The sequence below is a fragment of the Balaenoptera physalus genome (genome assembly GCF_965194825.1).
Source record: "Balaenoptera physalus genome assembly, chromosome: 7".
NCBI lineage: Eukaryota > Metazoa > Chordata > Mammalia > Artiodactyla > Balaenopteridae > Balaenoptera > Balaenoptera physalus.
The window spans coordinates 18,501,858-18,526,009 of NC_138886.1; the positions used below are offsets into that span (position 1 = coordinate 18,501,858).

The 24,152-nt window shown below is 38.9% G+C and overlaps 1 protein-coding gene across 1 annotated transcript in view; it reads left to right on the forward strand.

Moving 5' to 3' along the window:
• Positions 1–24,152, forward strand: part of LOC309664340 (uncharacterized protein) — a gene marked incomplete at its 5' end in the record, with an annotated part of 388,334 nt that overhangs the window by 26,771 nt on the left and 337,411 nt on the right. Inside the window, one exon of the mRNA XM_082469519.1 lies at positions 4,151–4,289. Within this exon, the coding sequence (XP_082325645.1) occupies positions 4,151–4,289 (139 nt within the window). The remainder of the gene's footprint in view (positions 1–4,150; positions 4,290–24,152) is intronic.

Consider the following 24,152-nt stretch of genomic DNA (forward strand, 5'->3'; position numbering starts at 1 on the left):
ACATCCTCACCAGCATATAACATTTATTATACTGGTTTTGATCATGTAACTGAGATACAGGATGGTCAAGTAACCCCAATTATTCATTCAATAAATATTTGTTGAGCCAAATACCACTCTATGTGCTAAGGATACAGCAGCAAATAAAACAAAAACCTCTGTCCTTGTGGAACAGATATTCCAGTGAGAAAGACCAGCAACGTATAAAACAAAGGCAAATAGTAAAAACCGCAGAATGTTACACAGCAACCAGCTCTAAGGATTATAACCAAGTAGGGCAAGGGGAATGGGACACTTTGGGCAGCCTTTAAATTTTAAAAAGGGTTTGCTGTGAAGGTGACATTTTAGTAAAGATGAGAGGAAGTGGGACTTCCCTGGTGGCACAGTGGTTAAGAGTCCGCCTGCCAATGCAGGGGACATGGGTTCGAGCCCTGGTCCGGGAGGATCCCATATGCCGCGGAGCAACTAAGCCCGTGCGCCACAACTACTGAGCCTGTGCTCTAGAGCCCACGAGCCACAACTACTGAAGACCATGCGCCTAGAGCTGGTGGCCCGCAACAAGAGAAGCCACCACAATGAGAAGCCCACGCACCACAAGGTAGAGTAGCCCCTGCTTGCCGCAGCAATGAGGACACAACTCAGCCAAAAATAAATAAACAAATTAATTTTTAAAAATGTTTAAAAGAAAAAAAAGATGAGAGGAAGGGGACCAGCCTCCTGGATATCTGAAGGAAGCACAGGAGGCTGGAGGAATAGCAAGTATAGTAGCCACGCCCCTAACTGCAGGGGATATGGTTCAAGACCCCCAGTGGAGGCCTGAAACCTTGGCTAGTAGCAAACCCTAAATATACTCTGTTTTCTCCTATACATACCTACCTATGATAAAGTTTAATTTATAAATTAGGCACAATAAAAGATTAACAACAACAATAATAAAATAGAACAATTATAACAATACACTCTGATAAAAGTTATGTGAATGTGTCTCTTTTTTCCAAATACTGTACTCACACTTTTGGTAATGATGTAAGATGATAAAAAGCCTGTGTGATGAGATGAAGTTAGGTGAAGGATGTAGGGCTGCTATTGACCTTCTGATGATACCTCAGGAGAATCATCTGCTTCAGGTGATTTCTTTTTTCTTCACAATTTCACAGGTGGAAGGTTTGCTATAATGGTAGATCTTAGCAACCTCAGCATACAATGTTTTTCTTTCCTTATTAAGTCAAGAACTTTCATCTTTTCACCTAATGGAAGCACTTTACAGCTTCTCTTTGACATATCTGAATTTTCAGCGTCACTTCTCTTGCACTTTAGGTCATCATTAAGTAAAATAAAGGTTACTTAAACACAAGCACTGTGGTACCATGGTAGTCGATCTGATAACCAAGAGGGCTACTAACTAAGGGGTGGGATATGTTGAACAAAGGGAGGAGCCACGTCCCTGGTAGAACCTCGCGAGATTTCATCATGCCACTCAGAATGGTGCACGACTTAAAACTTATGAATTTTTTATTTCTGGAATTTTCCGTTTAATGTTTTCAGACCATGGTTGACCATGGGTAACTGAAACCAAGGAATGTGAAACTGCAGCTAAGAGGGGGTGGGGGTGGAGGGCTACTGTACACAGCCCCAATGCTGGAGCCACCTTGGTGAGTTTGAGGGACCTTAAGGAGTCTCTGGAGGCTGGAGTGAGGTGATACAATATGGGACGTAACAGGTGGACAGATCCTGTAGGGCCATGTTGGTTTGGGGACTGACTTTGGATTTCATTCTGAATGAGACTGAGAGTCACCAGTGAGTTCTGAGCACAGGAATGACTTCATATGACTGTGTTTTTACAGGATTGTGGTGCCGTCTTTACCCAAGATTCTATAACTAAGGAGTAGAAGAGGCTGCAATGCCTCAGGTTTTAGTAGAGAAGAAAAAATAGCATTTTATGACAAGACCACTTCGTAGGGGACACTGGAGATTTTATGAACAAGCTGAAGGAGAGACAAGGAAGGGACCATCTCTACTTGGGAGGAGAGGACGCTTCCTTTGCCTCCCATCTGCCTGCTCATCAGCTTCCAGATGTGGAGCAAAAGCAGTCAGTGATCATTACTCCTCTCTCTCCTCTGTCCTTTTTCTGCATCCCACTTCTCTCTGCTTCTCTTCTCTGTCCTCTTCTCTTCTATCCTTCCTCCAAGTCTTTTCTTTAAGGAAACAGGGTTTAGGGCAATCTTTAAATCTATACTCTAAAGGAACCTCTCTTCTTGCTTTTCTCCTTCTGATAACTTTATCAGAGGGTTATATGTATGAACAAGTAGCTTCTCCCGCTGTCAACACTAGAGGCTCAGAGGATACCTCTTTAAGCTTCATTTTTCTCCATTACAAAGACCCTTTTGCAATCTACTCAGAGACTACTGGACTGTGAAATGAATCAATTAATAATAATATTAATAATAATAATCACTACCTCTCTGGGGGTGTAGTGAAGATCAAAGATAGCATGTGTGAAAATGTTGCTAGATGATTACATGTAAAATGATAACTTATCACTATTTTAATAATAATTGACTGTGCAGTAATTTCAAACTTACAGAAAAGTTACAAGAACAATATGAAGAACATCAGTATCCTTTTCACATGGTGTTGTTTTGCTAGGGATGCTGTAACAAAGTACCACAGACTGGACGGCTTAAACAACAGAAGCTTACTGTCTCAGTTCTGGAGAGACAAAAAGCAAGTCTAAAATCTGAAATCAAGGTGTAGGCAGGGCAGATTCCTTCTGAGGGCTTGTGAAAAAAAGGATCTGTTCCAGTTCTCTCCCCTTGGCTTGTAGATGGTGGTTTTCTCCTTATGTCTCTTTACCTTTCTTCCTTCTATGTGTCTATCTGTGTCCAGATTTCCTCTTCTTATAAAGACATCAGTCATAGTGAATTAAGGCCCACCTTAATGACCTCCCTTTAATTTATTTGATTACCTCTTTCAAGACCCTATCTTGAAATAAGGTCATGTTCTGAGGTTCTGGGGGATAGGACTTCAACATGTGAATTTGGAAAGAGAGAACATCATTCAACCCATGGATTCTCTACCTTTACTCTGTCCTGTCTTCTCTCCCCACACCCATTATCATTAGTCTTTTTCTGAACCATTTGAGAGCAATATCTGATTTAACCCCCACCCCCAACCATGACTCCTTAATTCTCCAGTGTGTATTTCTCCCAAGCAAAGACACTCTTGCCACACCACCAAACAACCCTCCAAGTCAGAAAATCCACCTTGACACAGGACTACCATCCAATCTACATCCCCCATGCAAATTTCACCACTGTCTCAACAGTGTCCTATTTGTTCTTCTGGCCAAGGAACCTCTTCAGGCATATGTTGTTTTAGTTGATAGATCTCACCACTCTCCTGCAGTCTGGAACAGTTGCTTGGCCTTTCTCTGTCCTTTCTCTAACAGTTTTTAAGAGCACAATCTGTTCATTTTGTAGAGCAAACTTCAACCAGAGTCTGCCTGTTATTTCCTTGTGACCTAACACAGGCCACGCTTTCTTGTTAGAAACTCCACAGAAATTACACTGTTTTCTTCTCAGTGACTCACATCAGGAGGCACATGATGTTGACTGGTCCACCAATGGTCATGACAACCTCAATCACCTGGTCATAGTGCTAACTGCCAGATTTCCCTACAGTGAAGTCACCATTTTTCCTTTGTAGTTGATGAGTCCTTGGAGGGTAGATATTCAGAAATTATCCTGGCATCTTGTTTTTTCCCGGAACCCCACCCACTGCCTGAGCATCCATTGATGACTTCTGCCTAAATCAACCCTGACCAGTGATGATTGCCAAGTCATGATTTTTCTATTTCCATCATTCCTTCTTCATTTATTAGTTGGCATCTCATTCAAGGAAGAAATATCCCCTCACCCTGTTTATTTATATTTTTATTTGTATCAAGTGTGGACTCATGAATTCCAATTAATTCAATGGGTTGTTATACGTTACTGTCACTATTTATTTTGGTGCTTAAATTGTGCCATCTTTGGTCATTGGGAGCACCTTCTGACTCCAGTGTCTTTTGGACATGCTTCATATTCTTTGAGCTTTTCCTTACTTTATGGCAAAACAAGATAACCCATGCTCATCTCTTTCCCTTTTTTAGCTCTGGAAACAACAATTTCTCTAAGGACCCATCATTCCTGCTTGTGGAGGAAGATATTTAGAAGCCAAGATCAGCTGGATATTCAGTGTGTTCATCACTATTTTTCTGTCACTGCTCTAGGAACTCTCAAGGGACAGAGGTAGGAAAATATATATGTATCTATGTATTCGTATGCATGTATGTATATACCTGCATATATATGTATACACGTGTATACATATATGTTTAAATATGTATATATACATACATATACAAGTTCATGGCAATCTCTCTGGCTGTTTTTGAACATCCACAAATTTGTTGTCACTCCTTCCACCAAAGGGTAAGTTGATGTCCCCTTCACTTGAACTGGGTTAACCTGTGACTCATGTGTAATCAGATGATTATGGCAGAAATGACGCTACATGATTTCTGAGGCCAGGTCAGAAAACGCTATGCAGCTTCTGCCTTGTTCACCAGAATACTTCCACATAAGCCCTGCGCTAGCACGTAAGAAGTTCAACTACCCTGGGGATTCCAGATGATTCCAGCCCCCAGGTCAGGTCACCCCCAGCTGAGGCCCCAGACACCATGGAGCAGGGTCATTCTGTGCCCTCTTGTGCTTGCCTGGATTCCTGACCCACAGGATATGCAAACAGGAAAAGTGATTGTTTTATGCAACTAAATTTCAGGCAGGTCTGTCATATAGCAACGAATAACTAGAGCAACTTCCAGTTCTAATACCTCAGAATTCTATCTAGATTTCTCCCTTTTTATGTTTCCAAATCATTTTTCCAACATTGAGAAAACTGGCTGTCATTATTCTCAAAATATTTACTCATTTGCTCAGTCATTTGACTTATTTGCTTAATGTAAGCGATCGTCCCACCATCCTGGTTTCATCTTCACCCCTCCCCCATCTGCTCCCTTGGCCACTAGGCATACGGCTGCCTTCATGCACTGCCCCACTGCACACACACATGAGCACTTCTGGGCAGCCAGGTGTACTCATGCTGCCATGACTCCATCCCATCCCAACTCTACTTCCTCAGCTGCAGGGCATGCTTTTGCCTCTGTGAAGAAAAGGGAAGAGAAGAGGGAAAGAGGGAAGAAGGAAGAGACGTTCTGTTTGTTATTTTTATTTTATTCTAGCTGTAAGGAATCTCATGGTCTAGACTTAGACAACAGTCGGCAAGTTACGGCTATACGGACACTGGTAGAGCTGTGCTGTGGTCCACTGTGCTCCAGTATGTAAAGGACATTTAACTGTAAAACTCATCCTGACTGAATTTCACCATGTATTTCCCTAGCAGTGTTCTCTTCTCTCTGACCTTTAGCTCCTTACTTATCCAGGGGTCTGCTTTTCATTTTACTTGCATCCTCTTTCATTTGAGCTGCCTTTCATTCTCACTTTTCAGTTTGTTAGGCTAGTTTCAAACTGAGGGCAGAGAAGGCTGGTAAGGAGAACGTAGTACACTTTCCTTGGATCACCCGCAGACGTACCTGGACAAGTCTCTAGGAGGGACTGGGGATTACACAACAGTGGCTGGGAATGAGCGCCAAAGGAATTCTTTTTATTACGCACAAAATGACCCTGTGTTTACAACCTAAAGAGAAGCTCATTTAATACATACGCACTTTGAAAAGGCGAGTGTTGTTTATCAAGTGTGTAGTCTTTCAGTGTGATAGAACTGAATTAGAACGCTGGTTTGCTGTCGTAGTCTCTGTCAAATCACTTCCTTCTCTTAGCCTCAGGTTCTTTTTTGACAAAATATACTACTTCTTACCTTATAGAATTTGTACTTAGAAAATTACAGAAGTGTTCTTAGACTTTCTGGTGAGTTTCTTTACAAAGAAAGGGTCACTTGATTAAACCATTTAATCATTAAGTGGTCATTAAACCATTTTTTAGTCACTTGATCCCTGTAAGCGCTATATTGTATGGATTCTTAGTTTGTGCTCATGTGTATTTCCCACTGAATGTTGAGACTAGAGATAATAGGTTCTATCCCCGACTCTAGAATAAAGCCGAGTTCTCAGTGTTTGTCTTTGTATAAGACCCTTCCCACTTGAGGCCCGGAGCTTCCCACATTTATATTAAGAGACTAGACTATCTTAGGTTCCCAAGTCTGAATTCCTATTAGAAATGTCTGGTGAAATTTAAAAAAATACAGATTCCCCTGATGTCACCTAGACTTAATGAATCAGAATATGCACAGTTGGGGCCTGCTTGTTTGTTTTATTCAAAAGAGCTCTGATGTGATTTATGATGTAGCCACCCAGCCAAGCCCCGCTAGATGATCCAGAGAATCGTCTTAGAGAGACAGCATGACATGGTAACTGAGAGCTCTCTTCAGGGGACAGATGGGCATAGGTTCAAATATCAGCTCCCCCTGCCCCAGATACTTAGCTGGGTGACCTTGGGCGAGTCATTGAAACATCTTCCAACCTTGTTTGTAACATAGAGATAGTAATACTATGATCCATGCATGATCTCTGGGTTAGCTAAGAGTCCCCCAACAAACATACACGCATGTAATACTTGAAATTGATCAAATTGCTTCCAACTCCCAAATTGGCCTATGGAAGTCCAAGTCCTGCTCAAGGTTTATACGAATCCCTGGAAGATATTTTAGTTTCCCTTGATATGATGCTCTACTTACCTCTTCTCCTCACTGCATTGATTCAAGCATCGTTTTCTCCTTCAGTTTACATTAACTGTAACAACACAGTCACTCACATTAGCGTGCATAAGTTTGGGAGACTTTACTCGAGCATTTGGGGGGCTTCCCTGGAAGGCTGCGCACAGACCTCTGTCATGAGGCTCTCTGCTTCTCCGTTTCTCTCTTTCTTTTGTTCCCACTCATCCCCTTCATCCTGCAAGGCCTGAAAGCAGGGCATTGGCTGCTTTTCTCAGGTTTTAATACCAAACATACCTATCTAAAGCCATTAAGTTTTCAGAAGAACAAAGCTCTTTCTGTCTGACAGGCTTCCTCCTCCTTTGAACGTACTTGTGGTTTGGGGATAGCAAGCAGACACTCTTGGTTTGCTGTCTGCCTTTGTTTTTGTTCTTGTTCCACATGTAAAGCACTTAGCACAGTTCTGGCATCTGTGGTTCTCTGATCATGTGTGACACAGCTACACAGATGCAGCCCAGCCACGCTTGCCTTCTGGGGATGTTACTTCCTCTATGCCCGCACAGGCAAGCCACATTTCTTTTTATTGGAAACCAGCTGGTATCGACTGCTTTCCTCAAATCCAATTTAGTGTATAAATACAAGCATAGTTGGAGAATGATATCTGAGTACCAGGGGTTCAGAAGTCTAAAATCAGCCTCTAAAACAGTGATTGCTAACATTAATTGATTGCCAATCAAGCACTTCCTGTATAATTTCTTTCATCCTTTCAAGTATCTCTGCTTTTTTTTTTTTTCCATAGAAGGAAACAGCCTCAGGGAGATAAAATGGCTGAGTCAGAATTTGAATTCAGAGCATGTTGCTACAAAACCTTGGCTTGTCCTACTGCATCAGATTCTCTTCTAAATAATTATTATAGAGGTCTGATCTTTGTTACATTGCAGAGGGGTTAACTTATCCTAAAAGAAGGGTTATCCACACACACAGAGATCTAATAATGAAATCATTGTAATTTAATGCTAATAGTTTCTTTGTTCTTCAATAGTTAAAGCGAACTTTATCTGTAACTTCATAGTGCGTTCCCTTGTCCAAAACATAGGCAATTTAAGAAAGAAAATAAAAAAATGATTCAATGTTTCCCTATATCTTAGTGACTTTATAATAGAACTGATCAACTCTGTGTCTGCTTGTCAGAAAAATGGCAGGAAAAATATAGTTGATTCACATATTTGAAGCCTTATGACCCAAGGAGGTAGCTATAAATATTTATGGCAATTCCTACCTTAACAATTCTTAATATAAACTCATGAAGACTAGCATTGTGCTTAAATTTCTCGCTTGTAATTCAATTTGGAAAAATAACATGTAGTGAGGGGAATAAAATGGATACAATACATAGAAAATATATATCAGAAAGATTTTGGTCATAGATACAATAGACACTTACATATTACTTTACAGCCTATAAAATACACAGTTATTAACTCATTCCCTCCCTATAACGACGGAAGTCTTATTATCATCACAGAATGGATGAATGGATGACAGAACTTAGGCTCAGAAAACTGTGCAGTGCTGCTCAAAATGACACAGTTAGTAAAGGACATATCCAGGAATTAACCATGGAGTCTTTTGTCACTAAACTTTATCTTCTCGCCATTATGTCATTTTAGAGCGAAGCAGATAAATAAACAAGGGTAAGGTTTGGCTATAATCTATACAATTTTTCATAGGCCAAACCTCAGGTTAATCAATAGCAAAAAAAAAAAAAAAAATCAATAGTTCAATCATTCATTCAATTACTATGTATTTAGTTCTCACAATGTGCCAGGCAAATGGCAGGCATATCCAGGAATGCGCAAGACACAAGGTCCCAAGCTGCATGGAGCTTGCAGACAAAAAGGGAAGGGAACAATAAGTAAGTATAGGATCTGCCCATTTGCAGACCCATTAGAAAGAATAGACAATTAATGTTTAGATCTATGTTGATACAAGTTTCCCACTGTTTTTATCAGCAAATTCCGGGATGAGAGGCAAGGCACCTGGGCACCTGGTAACCCCAAGGTACCCTGAACAAGAGTCTGTAGCAGTAGAACAGACATCAGTGAAATGCAGCATCCAGCCTCCCCTCTCGCAGCCCATGGTCTCTGTCGTCTTATGTCTGACAATGCACCTTTTGTTCAAACATACCAAAGATTGATTTACCCATGGTTTACCAGAGACTTGTGTAACAAAAACACCTGACACTTTACTGTTTCATTTACGTAGTTTTTAGTCAAAGAAAAAGAAACATATCGGAAACTCTGCAGCCAATAGTCTTTAGAGACTTAGGGAAATCTATGTTCCCATTTCTAAAAACTTCAACCTTTAATACAGATGAGGTTTTTTAGTTTCAAGGTTTCTTTTTTAATTGAAGTATAGTTGATTTACAATAATTTTACATTAGTTTCAGATGTACAGCATGGTGATTCAGCATTTTTACAGATTATACTCCTTCAAAAGTTATTATAAGATAATGGCTATAATTCCTTGTGCTGTATAATACATCCTTGTTGCTTATCTATTTTATACAGAGTAGTTTGTATCTCTTAATTTACCCCTAACTTGCCCCTCCCCTCTTCCCTCTCCCCTCTGGTAACCACTAGATTGTTTTCTATATCTATGAGTCTGTTTCTGTTTTGTTATATACATTCATTTGTATTATTTTTTAGATTCCGCATTTAAGTGATATCATACAGTATTTGTCTTTGACTTATTTCACTAAGCATAATATTCTCTAGGCACATCCACATTGCTGCAAATGGCAGAGTTTCATTATTTTTTTATGGCTGAGTAATATTCCATTATATATCTTCTTTATCCATTCTTCTGTTTATGGACACCTGGGTTGCTTCCATATGTTGACTATTGTAAATCATGCTGCTGTGAACATTGGGATGCATGTATCTTTTCAAATTAGTTTTCTTGTTTTTTCTGGATATATACCCAGGAGTGGAATTGCTGGATCATACGGTAGTTCTATTTTTAGTTTTTTTGAGGACGTTCCATACAGTTTTCCAAAGTGGCTGCACAAATTTATCAAGTGTTTCTTTTAGTATGTTTTCTTTAATAAATGATTATGCATTAAAATACCTTTTAGGTATTTGATACATGCAGAATAATATATGTAAGCTTTATGTATGCTATAACGCATGATAATATAATCAACAGTTTTGAACTCAGCATCCAATTCAAAGACAAGAACATGACCTTTGATTTACATCGACCAGTGTGTTCCTCCCCATCCATCTCACTGGTTTGTTATTTGTATGGAAATATATTTTAAAAGTCAAAGAGTATTATCCAACTTTTAGCAAATAGTAGCAATCCTTTGCCCCTTTTCATCACCGAGTCTTATTTGCCTGAGATTCACAATTTCAACACTTTCAAAATATTTCTTTGGGTGTTTGCTTCCATTTTTCTAAATTATGCAATATATATTTTTAGTCTTAATTTTAGACATTATCCATTGACTTAACTATGATGGTCTGGCTACTGTTTTACAATGTGCTCCACGGCCCATCCTTTGTACCAACACATATTTTCCTTCCCTTAACTTTTCAAGATAGCTCTGTCACACTTTTAATTAAATAAACATTTCAGTGTTTATATTATTAGACTGTGTAAATATTTTCAAAACTGAGCCATGAAATACAGCATAATTATTTCCTTTCTTTGTATAAATTTTCCTCCCCTTGGGTAAAAAATTATCTTAATAATCCATTTGTTCAGGAACTTTTTTAAGCCTCCAAATATCCACCAGGGCAGTAAAATTTTTATTATTTTTGTTTAAAAAATCTGTGTATCTATATATCAATCATCTATATGTGTTGGTGTATGTCTGTATATGTATGTATGTATGTGTATAATGTATCTGTTTTTTTCTCCTTAGAGAGCTCCCTCCTGGAGCCCACCATCCTAATACTAATTGCTCTCCAGGCTTTTCAAACAGCTCTTACATTAGTCATTCCCTTTAACATCATCCTAGCTACTATTTTCTGAATCCCAACCTCATCTTGTTTACATTTTGGTGCCTTATTTTAATGGGGCACATGAGCTTCCTGTGTAAAGTTAATTTTTGAGCCCTTGCACATTTCAACCTGTCCTTATTTTACTTTTACATTTGAATGAGAGTCTAGAAAATCTGATGTTAGAAATTCTTTACCAATTTAAACAGCTTGCTCCATTTTGAGAACTGTGATGACATTTTGATCCCCAGTACTTTGTTTATGAACTTGTTTACTCCCTGAAAATTCTAATGGTCTTGCCAACATCCTCAGTGTTCCTGATCTTCGCCATGTTGTGCCTTGATTTGTATTTGTATAAGTATTTCACATACATACACACACACACTTATTTCCTCCCCTCCATTACCTCTGGTCCTTCATTCTGGAACCTCTATTACTTATTTCTTGGATTTTAGAGTTGATTTTCTAATATTATAAAATTTTCCTCTCCTATTTTCCATATATTTATCTATTGTCTCTACTTTCTGGGATATTTTCTCTACATTATTTTTCAATTCAATTTGAAAATATTTTTGAGGGGCAATTGTGATTTTAATTTCTAATAACATTTTTTGCTCTGAGAGCATTTTTTTATAGCATCATATCCTTGTTTTGTGACTATAATAATTTCTTTTACAAGTATTAAGCCTCTGATTATAGTTTCACATTTTGGGTTTTACCTTTCTTTAGAGTCTGCCTACTAATGCCTGGGAATACTTGACTATCCATTTATATTTAAGGATGAAGAATAAAAATGGGTGGGGTTTGTTGATTTATTGGGTTGCCCTCTTTGTACGATGACCTGATAATGAGCCGGTTGTTTCAGTGGGATCCTTAAAAGTCATTATCTTCTGTTTATTCCTGTGGAGCGGTCAGTACCCCCAGAGAAGGACTCCCTTCAATCTCCTGTCTGCCTTTTAGTTGGCCAAAGAGGGTAGGGAGGGTGTGGTCACCATCAAGAATATTCACTAAATTCTCTTATTTTCAAAGTGGCATTTCATGTCTACCCTCTCCCTTACTGGCCTTCCCTCTTTAAATCATCCCTCATTCTACATCCTCACATGACAAAATGCCTCCTGCTAGAATCATGAAGGAACAGTTGCCTGGCTGCACAGGGCATGCAAGAGCATCTGGGGCTCTAACTCCTTGTATAGATTCTTGATTAGTCTGGGTTTTTCACCCTATACCTTCCAAGCTACCTAACACCTTCCATTTTTGAGCTTTTCCAGGGTTCTGTGATGAAAATCAGCTTTTTTTTTTTTTTAAATTAATATCCTTTTTGAAAGGCACTTGGGTTTCAGGATTTTCCAGTTTGTTATGTCAGTTACTACTTCTTCACTTACTCTTCATCTTCCAAGAACTTGTTAATGCCTTTTTTTCCAGGTCAACTTGTTTCTGATTAATTTCATTATTATCATTTTCTTGGTGATTCAGAAGGAAACAGAAAAAACACATGTGCTAAATTAACATTTTAACTGAAAGTCTTCTGCTTTATGTTCATGTAGTATTAATTTGTATGATGCAAATTATATCAATACAGGTTATTTGAATATTATGACTATTGACAAAGATAATATAAATGTATACTTTTCAAAATTGCAGAATGCAGTAGAAATCCTGGAACCCATTCCTTTGCTATTATTTCTTAGAACTACTCTATATAGAGATTTTTAGGTCTCATGTACTTTTTTTTTAACATCTTTATTGGAGTATAATTGCTTTACAATGGTGTGTTAGTTTCTGCTTTATAACAAAGTGAATCAGCTATATATATACATATATCCCCATATCTCCTCCCTCTTGCGTCTCCCTCCCACCCTCCCTATCCCACCCCTCTAGGTGGTCACAAAGCACCGAGCTGATCTCCCTGTGCTATGCAGCTGCTTCCCACTAGCTATCTGTTTTACATTTGGTAGTGTATATATGTCCATGCCACTCTCTCACTTCGTCCCAGCTAACACTTCCCACTCCCCATGTCCTCAGGTTAATTCTCTATGTCTGCATCTTTATTCCTGTCCTGCCCTTGGGTTCTTCAGAACCCTGTTTTTTTTTGGGTTTTTTTTGTTTTTTTAGATTCCATATACATGTGTTAGCATATGGTATTTGTTTTTCTCTTTCTGACTTACGTCACTCTGTATGACAGTCTCTAGATCCACCCACCTCACTACAAATAACTCAATTTCGTTTCTTTTTATGGCTGAATAATATTCCATTGTATATATGTACCACATCTTCTTTATCCATTCATCTGTCAGTGGACACTTAGGTTGCTTCCATGTCCTGGCTATTGAAAATAGTGCTGCAATGAACATTGTGGTACATGACTCTTTTTGAATTATGGTTTTCTCAGGGTGTATGCCCAGTAGTGGGATGGCTGGGTCGTATGGTAGTTCTGTTTTTAGTTTTCTAAGGAACCTCCATACTGTTCTCCATAGTGGCTGTATCAATCTACATTTCCACCAACAGTGCAAGAGGGTTCCCTTTTCTCCACACCCTGTCCAGCATTTATTGTTTGTAGATTTTTTGATGATGGCCATTCTGACTGGTGTGAGGTGATACCTCATCGTAGCTTTGATTTGCATTTCTCTAATGATTAGTGATTTTGAGCATCCTTTCATGTGTTTGTTGGCAATCTGTATATCTTCTTTGGAGAAATGTCTATTTAGGTCTTCTGCCCATTTTTGGATTGGGTTGTTTGTTTTTTTGATATTGAGCTGCATGAGCTGCTTGTAAATTTTGGAGATTAATCCTTTGTCAGTTGCTTCATTTGCAAATATTTTCTCCCATTCTGAGGGTTGTCTTTTCATCTGTTTATGGTTTCCTTTGCTGTGCAAAAGCTTTTAAGTTTCATTAGGTCCCATTTGTTTATTTTTGTTTTTATTTCCATATCTCTAGGAGCTGGGTCAAAAAGGATCTTGCTGTGATTTATGTCATAGAGTGTTCTGCCTATATTTTCCTCTAAGAGTTTTATAGTATCTGGCCTTACATTTAGGTCTTTAATCTATTTTGAGTTTATTTTTTTGTGTACGGTGTGAGGGAGTGTTCTAATTTCATTCTTTTACATGTATCTGTCCAATTTTCCCAGCACCACTTATTGAAGAGGCTGTCTTTTCTCCATTGTATATTCTTGGCTCCTGTATCAAAAATAAGGTGACCATATGTGTGTGGGTTTATCTCTGGGCTTTCTGTCCTGTCCCATTGAGCTATATTTCTGTTTTTGTGCCAGTACCATAGTATCTTGATTCCTGTAGCTTTGTAGTGTAGTCTGAAATCTGGCAGCCTGATTCCTCCAGCTCCAGTTTTCTTTCTCAAGATTGCTTTGGCTATTCGGGGTCTTTTGTGTTTCCATACAAATTGTTGAAATTTTTTGTTCTACTTCTGTGAAAATTGCCATTGGTAGTTTGATAGGGATTGCATTGAATCTGTAGATTGCTTTGGGTAGTAGAGTCATTTTCACAATGTTGATTCTTCCAATCCAAGAACATGGTATATCTCTCCATCTGTTTGTATCATCTTTAATTTCTTTCATCAGTGTCTTATACTTTTCTGCATACAGGTCTTTTTTCTCCTTAGGTAGGTTTATTCCTAGGTATTTTATTCTTTTTGTTGCAATGGTAAATGGGAGTGTTTCCTTAATTTCTCTTTCAGATTTTTCATCATTAGTGTATAGGAATGCAAGAGATTTCTGTGCATTAATTTTGTATCCTGCTACTTTACCAAATTCCTTGATTAGCTCTAGTAGTTTTCTGGTAGCATTCTTAGGATTCTCTATGTATAGTATCATGTCATCTGCAAACAGTGACAGCTTTACTTCTTCTTTTCTGATTTGGATTCCTTTTATTTCTTTTTCTTCTCTGATTGTTGTGGCTAAAACTTCCAAAACTATGTTGAATAATAGTGGTGACAGTGGACAACCTTGTCTTGTTCCTGATCTTACAGGAAATGGTTTCAGGTTTTCACCATTGAGAATGATATTGCCTGAGGGTTTGTCACATATGGCCCTTATTATGTTGAGGTAAGTTCCCTCTATGCCTACTTTCTGGAGGGTTTTATCATAAATGTGTGTTGAATTTTGTCAAAAGCTTTTTCTGCACCTATTGAGATGATCATATGGTTTTTCTCCTTTGGTTTATTAATATGGTTTATCACATTGATTGATTTGGATATACTGAAGAATCCTTGCATTCCTTGGATAAACCCAGCTTGATCATGGTGTATGATCCTTTTAATGTGCTGTTGGATTCTGTTTGCTAGTTTTTTGTTGAGGATTTTTGCATCGATGTTCATTAGTGATATCGGCCTATAGTTTCCTTTCCTTGTGACATGTTTGTCTGGGTTGGGTATCAGGGTGATGGTGGTCTCGTAGAATGAGTTTGGGAGTGTTCCTCCCTCTGCTATATTTTGAAAGAATTTGAGAAGGGTAGGTGCTGGCTCTTCTCTAAATGTTTGACAGAATTCGCCTGTGAAGCCATCTGGTCCTGGGCTTTTGTTTGTTGGAAGATTTTTAATCACAGTCTCAATTTCAGTGCTTGTGATTGGTCTATTTATATTTTCTATTTCTTCCTGGTTAAGTCTCGGAAGGTTGTGGTTTTCTAAGAATTTGTCGATTTCTTCCATGTTGTGCATTTGATTGGCATATAGTTGCTTGTAGTAATCTCTCATGATCCTTTGTATTTCTGCAGTGTCAGTGGTTACTTCTCCTTTTTCATTTCTAATTCTATTGATTTGAGTCTTCTCCCTTTTTTTCTTGATGAGTCTGGCTAATAATGGTTTATCAATTTTTTTTATCTTCTCAAAGAACCAGCTTTTAGTTTTATTGATCTTTGCTATCATTTCCTTCATTCCTTTATCATTTATTTCTGAACTGATCTTTATGATTTCTTTCCTTCTGCTAACTTTGGGGTTTCTTTGTTTTTCTTTCTCTAATTGCTCTAGGTTTAAGTTTAGGTTGTTTATTTGAGATGTTTCCTGTTTTTTGAGGTAGGATTTTATTCCTATAAACTTCCCTTTTAGAACTGCTTTTGCTGCATCCCATAAGTTTTGGGTCGTCGTGTTTTCATTGTCATTTGTTTCTAGGTATTTTTTTATTTCTTCTTTGATTTCTTCAGTGATCTCTTGGTTATTTAGTAGTGTACTGTTTAGCCTCCATGTGTTTGTATTTTTTACAGATTTTTTCCTGTAATTGATATCTAGTCTCATAGCACCGTGGTCAGAAAAGATACTTGATACGACTTCAATTTTCTTAAACTTACCGAGGCTTGATTTGTGACCCAAGATATGATCTATCCTGGAGAATGCTCCATGAGCACTTGAGAAGAAAGTGTATTCTGTTGTTTTTGGATGGAATGTCCTATAAATATCAATTAAGTCTACCTTGTTTAATGTATCATTTAAAGCTTGCTTTTCCTTTTTTATTTCCATTTTGGATGATCTGTCCATTGGTGAAAGTGAGGTGTTAAAGTCCCCTACTATGATTGTGTTACTGTCGATTTCCCCTTTTATGGCTGTTAGCATTTGCCTTATGTATTGAGGTGCTCCTATGTTGGGTGCATAAATATTTACAATTGTTACATCTTCTTGGATTGATCCCTTGATCATTATATAGTGTCCTTCTTTGTCTCTTGTAATAGTCTATTTTAAAGTCTATTTTGTCTGATATGAGAATTGCTACTCCAGCTTTCTTTTGATTTCCATTTGTATGGAATACCTTTTTCCATCCCCTCACTTTCAGTCTGTATGTGTCCCTATGTCTGAAGTGGGTCTCTTGTAGACAGCATACGTACGGGTCTTCTTTTTGAACCATTCAGCCAGTCTATGTCTTTTGGTGGGAGCATTTAATCTATTTACATTTAAGGTAATTATCGATATGTATGTTCCTATGACCATTTTCTTAATTGTTTTGGGTTTGTTATTGTAGGTCTTCCCTTCTCTTGTGTTTCCTGCTTAGAGAAGTTCCTTTAGCATTTGTTGTAAAGCTGGTTTGGTGGTGCTGAATTCTCTTAGCTTTTGCTTGTCTGTAAAGGTTTTAATTTCTCTGTCAAATCTGAATGAGATCCTTGCTGGGTAGAGTAACCTTGGTTGTAGGTTTTTCCCTTTCATAACTTTAAATATGTCCTGCCACTCCCTTCTCTCTTGCAGAGTTTCTCCTGAGAGATCAGCTGTTAACCTTATGGAGATTCCCTTGGATGTCATTTGTTGTTTTTCCCTTGCTGCTTTTAATATTTTTTCTTTGTGTTTAATTTTTGATAGTTTGATTAATATGTGTCTTGGTGTGTTTCTCCCTGGATTTATCCTGTATGGGACTGTCTGCGCTTCCTGGACTTGAATGACTATTTCCTTTCCCATATTAAGGAAGTTTTCAACTATAATCTCTGCAAATATTTTCTCAGTCTCTTTCTTTTTCTCTTCTTCTTCTGGGACCCCTATAATTTGAATGTTGGTGTGTTTAATGTTGTCCCAGAGGTCTCTGAGACTGTCCTCAATTCTTTTCATTCTTTTTTCTGTATTCTGCTCTGTGGTAGTTATTTCCACTATTTTATCTTCCAGGTCACTTATCCATTCTTCTGCCTCAGTTATTCTGCTATTGATTCCTTCTAGAGAATTCTTCCTTTCATTTATTGTGTTGTTCATCATTGCTTGTTTGCTCTTTAGTTCTTCCACGTCCTTGTTAAACGATTCTTGTATTTTCTCCATTCTGTTTCCAAGATTTTGGATCATCTTTACTGTCATTACTCTGAATTTTTTTTCAAGTAGACTGCCTATTTCCTCTTCATTTGTTTGGTCTGGTGGGTTTTTACCTTGCTCCTTCATCTGCTGTGTGTTTCTGTGTCTTGTCATTTTGCTTAACTTACTGTGTTTGGGGTCTCCTTTTCATAGGCTACAGGTTCGTAGTTCCTGTTGTTTTTGGTGTCTGCCCCCAGTGGCTAAGGTTGGTTCAGTGGGTTGTGTTGGCTTCCTGGTGGAGGGTACTGGTGCCTGTGTTCTGGTGGATGAGGCTGGATCTTGTCTTTCTGGTGTGCAGGACCGTGTCCGGTGCTGTGTTTTGGGGTGCATGTGACCTTATTATGATTTTAGGCAGCCTCTCTGCTGATGGGTGGGGTTGTGTTCCTGTCTTGCTAGTTGTTTGGCATAGGGTGTCCAGCACTGTAGCTTGCTCGTCATTGAGTGGAGCTGGGTCTTAGCATTGAGATGGAGATCTCTGGGAGAGCTTTTGCCGTTTGATACTACATGGAGCCGGGAGGTCTCTGGTGGACCAATGTCCTGAACTCAGCTCTCCCACCTCAGAGGCACAGGCCTGACACCCAGCCGGAGCACGAAGACCCTGTCAGCCACATGGCTGGCAGGCAGAGGCCCAAGGGCCTCGAGTGTCCTAGGGAAAATGCCACAAACCGCCTCTTGCTGCATTCTGTGCCAGAGGGACCACTGCCTGGCTGACCATTGGTGGAGCCAGACCTGTAACCACCTGCGAGGTCTCATGTACTTTTTCAAAAACACATAACTCAAGCATATTGAAGAAGGAGCACGTGATTTGACAAAAATGCTTGTGAATGTTATGCCATTGAAAGTTCAGGGATATGTGAGAATAAGTGGAAAGGAGACCTTGGGAACTGCAGGAGGAGAGGCCTTTCTGAGGAAATGAATAATCATTGAGACATGGAGGGTGAGTAAGGACTGGTCAGGATAACAGGGTTGAGCATGTGTGCACGTGTGCATTTACTGAAGGTGTTAGAAAGTACTGGGGAATTAAAGGGCTTCACCCAAACGCTGACATACTTAGAGTAAATTTGAGATGCTAAGTACAGATGAAGAGCGAAGAGGAACCATTGGAGGATCTTTTTAAAAAGAAGCCTGAAAAAATCAGATTTTAATTTTAGAAATGTTTCTCTAACCAATTTGTGGTTGCTAAGGAGGGAGGGGGTGGGGGAGGGATGGAGTGAGAGTTTGGGACTAGCAGATGTAAACTATTATATATAGGATGGATAAACAACAAGGTCTTACTGTATAGCACAGAGAACTATATTCAATATCCTGTGATAAACCATAATGGAAAGGAAAATGAAAAAGAATACATATTATATATATATGTAACCGAATCACTTTGCTGTAGAGCAGAAATTAACACACATTGTAAATCAACTATACATCAATAAAATGAATTAAAAAGCAAACAATAAAGAAATCAATTTGAATAACAATGATAAAAAAAGAGATATATGTCTAGCTTTAGAGTACAGAATGAACTACAGAGGGGCAAGTGTAGAGGTTAGAAGTTCAGATAGAAGGCTGCTGTTGATATCCAAGAAGAAAAGGATTGGGTCACAGTATGCTAATGGTGTGTTGGAAAGAAATGGATGAATTTTAGAAGTATTAGGTAGATGAATCAAAGGGACTTGTTGATGGATTAGATTTGAAATAAGACAGAGAAAAACTGAAGGTTACTCTCCATTCATTCAATCATTCATTTGGCTTAGAAGCCTGAGTGCAAGTTCCTTTTGAAAGGGAACGTGTATGGTAAAGCATATTGAGATGGTAGATTTTCAGTAATTTCAATTTAGACATACCTGCAGGTCATTCAAGTTGAAATTTCATGTAAGAAATTGGATGTGCTTTGGAGCCAGGAGTTCTTCTAGACTGCATGTGGCTCTGAAATAATCAGCATAACAGGGTGAAATTGGATCCACAAGAGTAGATGAGATCATTCAAGAAGGGCATGACTATTGAGAAGGAATATGAGCCTGGAATTCATCTGTGAGGAAAACCAGCATTTAGAGGACAGCTAGAGGAAGAGAAATCTCCAGGGCAGTTTGAGACAAAGTCACTAGAGAAGTGGAAAGAAACCAAGTCACATGAGTTGTCAACAAAAGAAAGAGAATAGCATGTTTCAAGAAGAAAAGGATGGTCGGGCTTCCCTGGTGGCGCAGTGGTTAAGAATCTGCCTGCCAATGCAGGGGACATGGGTTCGAGCCCTGGTCTGGGAAGATCCCACATGCCGCGGAGCAACTGGGCCCGTGAGCCACAACTACTGAGCCTGCGCGTCTGGAGCCTGTGCTCCGCAACGGGAGAGGCCGCGACAGTGAGAGGCCCATGCACCACGATGAAGAGTGGCCCCCACTCGCTGCAACTGGAGAAAGCCCTTGCACAGAAACGAAGACCCAACACAGCCAAAAATAAATAAATAAATAAATTTTAAAAAAGAAGAAAAGGATGGTCAATTAAATAAACAATTGAAAGGTGCCCAAAGATTCAGCAACAGAGAAGTCACTGATGATCTTGTTGAAAGAGTTTCAGTGAAGAGGTGGGAGAAACCTAATTGGAGAGGTTTGAAAAGTGGCTGGGAAATGGAGATACATAAACAGCTAGTGTAGACGAGATTTTCAAGAAGCTTGGCTAAGGAGAGGGAAGAAAGAACTGGAAGATAGAAGGGGAGGCAAGAGGGAGGAGAAGGAGTTGTTCTAGATTGTTTATAGGGAGAGAATTGAACATGTGTAAAATGTTGGAAAAAGCCAGTGGGGAGGAGGAGGTAGAGAATGCGACAGGGACATGCATAAAGGAAGGGATCTGAAAAGTCAAGAAAGGATTGGGCGTATGTATTGTGTAGCACAGATATAGAAACTTTCTTTTCCTTTCCTTTCTTTCTTTCTTTTTTTTTGAGATGAACAAGGGAAGATGGATACATATAAAGCTAAATGTACAGGTCAAGTTTTGAACAGTTGAGGACATTTATTTCTAATGTTTTTATGTAGTTGGCTAAAAGGAACTGAAATAATCTTCTGCAAGTGGGGTGGCAGAGAGAATGTAGAAATTTTGAAATAATTATTGTGGAGAAAAGGAAATGAAAACATAACTGAAATTGCCTTGAAGAGTGAAGGGTTAAATGGAAACAGATGATCATAATTTCATAATGACATCACATGTCTGTGTTGTAGAAAAATGTTGGCTTTGCAGCCACAAAGAGCTGGATTTGAATTCTGCTCAACAGCATGACAGTAAATTAAATTTCCTGAGTCTTCATTTTGTCATCTGTACAATGGGGTAATTTTATCTACTTTGCAGAATTGGGCATTGACAGCCCTTGGCACAGAATAGCTATTATTTTTATTAATACATTTTTTCTTTTGATGACTATCCAAGATGTATTTTGTTCCAAGTTTAAAAAACCATATTCTCCAAAAATTACTAAGGACATTTACTTCTTTCCATATGATTATAAAAAGTAGCTCTGTCAGTGTTTTCCAGTGTATGTTCTTCAGAGATATTAATTCCTTATGATGTTACTATTTACTGAGACAGACCACTTTTAGTGATCAAATGTGTTTGGGAAATGTTTCTTTACATTTACGTTACAGTAAAGAAATCTGTTTCTTTAATATGACTTAGTGTCTTTAACATACCCATGTGCATTATGAATGTTCACAAGAAACATATAATGTGTGACACAATACCCAAGGTTTAGGATCAATATTTTCCTTTTGGAGGGGCAACACAAGGGACCAATGTTCTGTAGAAATCTTCAGTAAAGATTCCTTCTGGCCAGAGACCTCTTTTAAGTTGATAGAGAAGATCATTAAAACCTAATTAATGGTAGAAAAGAGATATCTGCAGCATTATTCACAATAATCAAGATACGGAAACAACTGAATTGTCTGCTGATAAGTGAAGGGATAAAGTAAATGTGAGATGAATATATTATTCATCTATAAAAAAGGAAGTCCTGGGACTTCCCAGGTGGTCCAGTGGGTAAGACTCTGCGCTCCCACTGCAGGGGGCCTGGGTTCGATCCCTGGTCAGGGAGCTAAGATCCCATAAGCTGCATGGCTGCACGGCTGCATGGCATGACCAAAAAAAAAAAAAAAAAAAAAAGAATCTTGAGACCTCGCAGGTGGTTACATGTCCGGCTCCACCAATGGGGATCTAATGTACAGCATGGTGACTATAATTAATAATACTGTATTGTATACTTGAAATTTGCTAAGAAAACATATCTTTAGTGTTCCCATACCAAAAAAAAAAGATAACTATGTGAGGTGATGGATATGTTAATTAGGTTGTGATAATCATTTCATAATGTATAGGTGTATCAAAACATCATGTTGTGTACCTTAAATACACATAATTTTTATTTGTCAATTTTACCTCAGTGAAGCTGGGGGGAAAATAAGTGGTAGCATGCTCATTCTTACCACTGAGAATCCCTGATGGGAATCATTAATTTCTAAATTTGTTTGCTGACATGTTTATTCTTTCTCATTTGTCTCTCATGCATGCACTCAGAGGAGTACTGAAGCTGGCTTGTATTGCCCCACAAGAGACTATTGTTAAATTTTCAGGAATTTTGTGAGTCAGCTGATGTCCTGTTGATAGCTTGAAAACAACCATGGTGGGAGTATTTACACCACAGAAATTGGCAAACACGACAGATCCGAGCTTCCTTTTCAGAAAGCCCATTGTTGAGCATTTACCAGCACACCACTGAAACTGATTTCAGACAGTACAATATTAAAGTGAATCTGCACTCAAGGGCCTTCCTTTCTGGTGAGGAAAAATAAGAAATGGACCCAAATAAATATAAAACATGATGGAAAGTGATTCTTAATGCTTAAAACAAATAACATTGGTGGAAACCTTGCTATGTGTTTGGCATTACTGGAAGTGCTCTTTGTGTATTTTCTATCAAATTCTCAAAGCTAACTTGGTGAAGTAGCTGATGTTATTATCCTTGTGTTGTTAATAAAGAAGGAAGCATAGAGAGCATAAATAATTTTTTAGAAACTATGTAGTTAGTAGGTGGCAGAGTCAGAAGTCTAACTCAGGGTGTCAGAATCTGGCACCCAAGCCACAGGCATTGTGTTTGATCACATCTTCCACGCACTTAGAGGTGGTCAGCTAAAGTAGTGTGGGTATCCTGATGTGGGGAAAAGGGAGGACAGAGAGCTCAGGAACATGGCAGCCTTTTGAAAATCCTTCATTTGTGCTTGTAACGCAGAGACACAGCCCCTTTTCCCCACCTGCACTCCCTGCACGAGTACAAAGGAGTGAGCTGAGGTGAGCCCTGCCATTAGAGGCCTAAACTCCAATTGTCCTTTTCTCTGGCCTGGAGCCAGATCCCCTGCTCTAGTCCGTGTCGTTTTTCTCTGAGGTATGCACAAAGTAGAGGTTACTTGTGTCACATCTGTTCCTGCTTTGTGGGTCCATTCGGAAAAGAGAAAAAAATCACTGACTTTATTTTCCAAGAGAGACCCTTTAAGAAAGGCCGGATGCAGGGTGGCCAGGAGGGAAACCTGTGCACGTCCTTAAAAGCAATCTTTTCAGCTTTAGCATTCATAAAGCATACCTTGGCACATGTGTTCAGACTCTAATGACTCCTCCCCGACCCCTGTTCAGGTTTAGAATTTCAGAAACGTCACAATGTTACATTCCTTCTCCGTAAAGGAAATCGGACCACTATGTCTATATTACACACCCAGATGCAAAATCTTCACAGATAGGATTGGCTTTTCTATGGTTTTTCACCAGAACAGCTTCCCACTTTAAAGCAGCCTTGTATTTTTGAGTCCTGGTGTTTTCACTAAAAGGCTTTCTCCTGCTAAGAGCCTTTGTTTGAAATGATAGTGTTTTTTAGGGAGCCTTATTTCTTTGATTCTTCCATATCATGTATTCTCTGTTTTAAAATACTCAAGGTACACAGCTGGATATGGTTATAGGCAAATTCTATGTCTACGTGGCAATTCATATTTGAAATTAAACTGAAAAAAATGTGGATAATTTTCAGGGCAGTGTGCGCATGACTCCTTGAAATGGGGCATCCTGTCTGGCTATAGGGCTGATTTCAGAAAAACTGGATGTTCTTTTCCTCTTCTCTTATGGTGGATTTGTAGTAATTCAGTTAGTAAGTAGACAGGTAAAAACCTCATGGCTGTGTAGAGCAAGCTCCTTTATCCTGGCGGGGAACTGCTAAGCAAGGAGAGTCACGGTAAGACCTCTATTTTCATGAGCCCCCCTCTGATAACTCTGTGGAGTTAGTGGGGAGACCCCGAAAGGGGAGATCAGAGAGAAGAAGAGGAAACAGGACATTACTCACATTCATCACCAAATTAATTAGGAGTGAGTCACTGTCACTCTTGACAACCCTGCTTGAAACAATCTCTTGACTCTGAACTTTTGTGAAGGGGATGGAACATTCCTGCCTCATTGCCCTGGGTAGCTAATTCTCTTTTTCATGCATTCATCTCTTGTCTTCCCAACTATATACTAGAAGTTCTTTGTGGGCAGGAAATATGCTTTGCAATTATACATGTCCTCCTGTTTAGGCCACTGCTTTCTACTCAAGAAGTATTTGTAAAG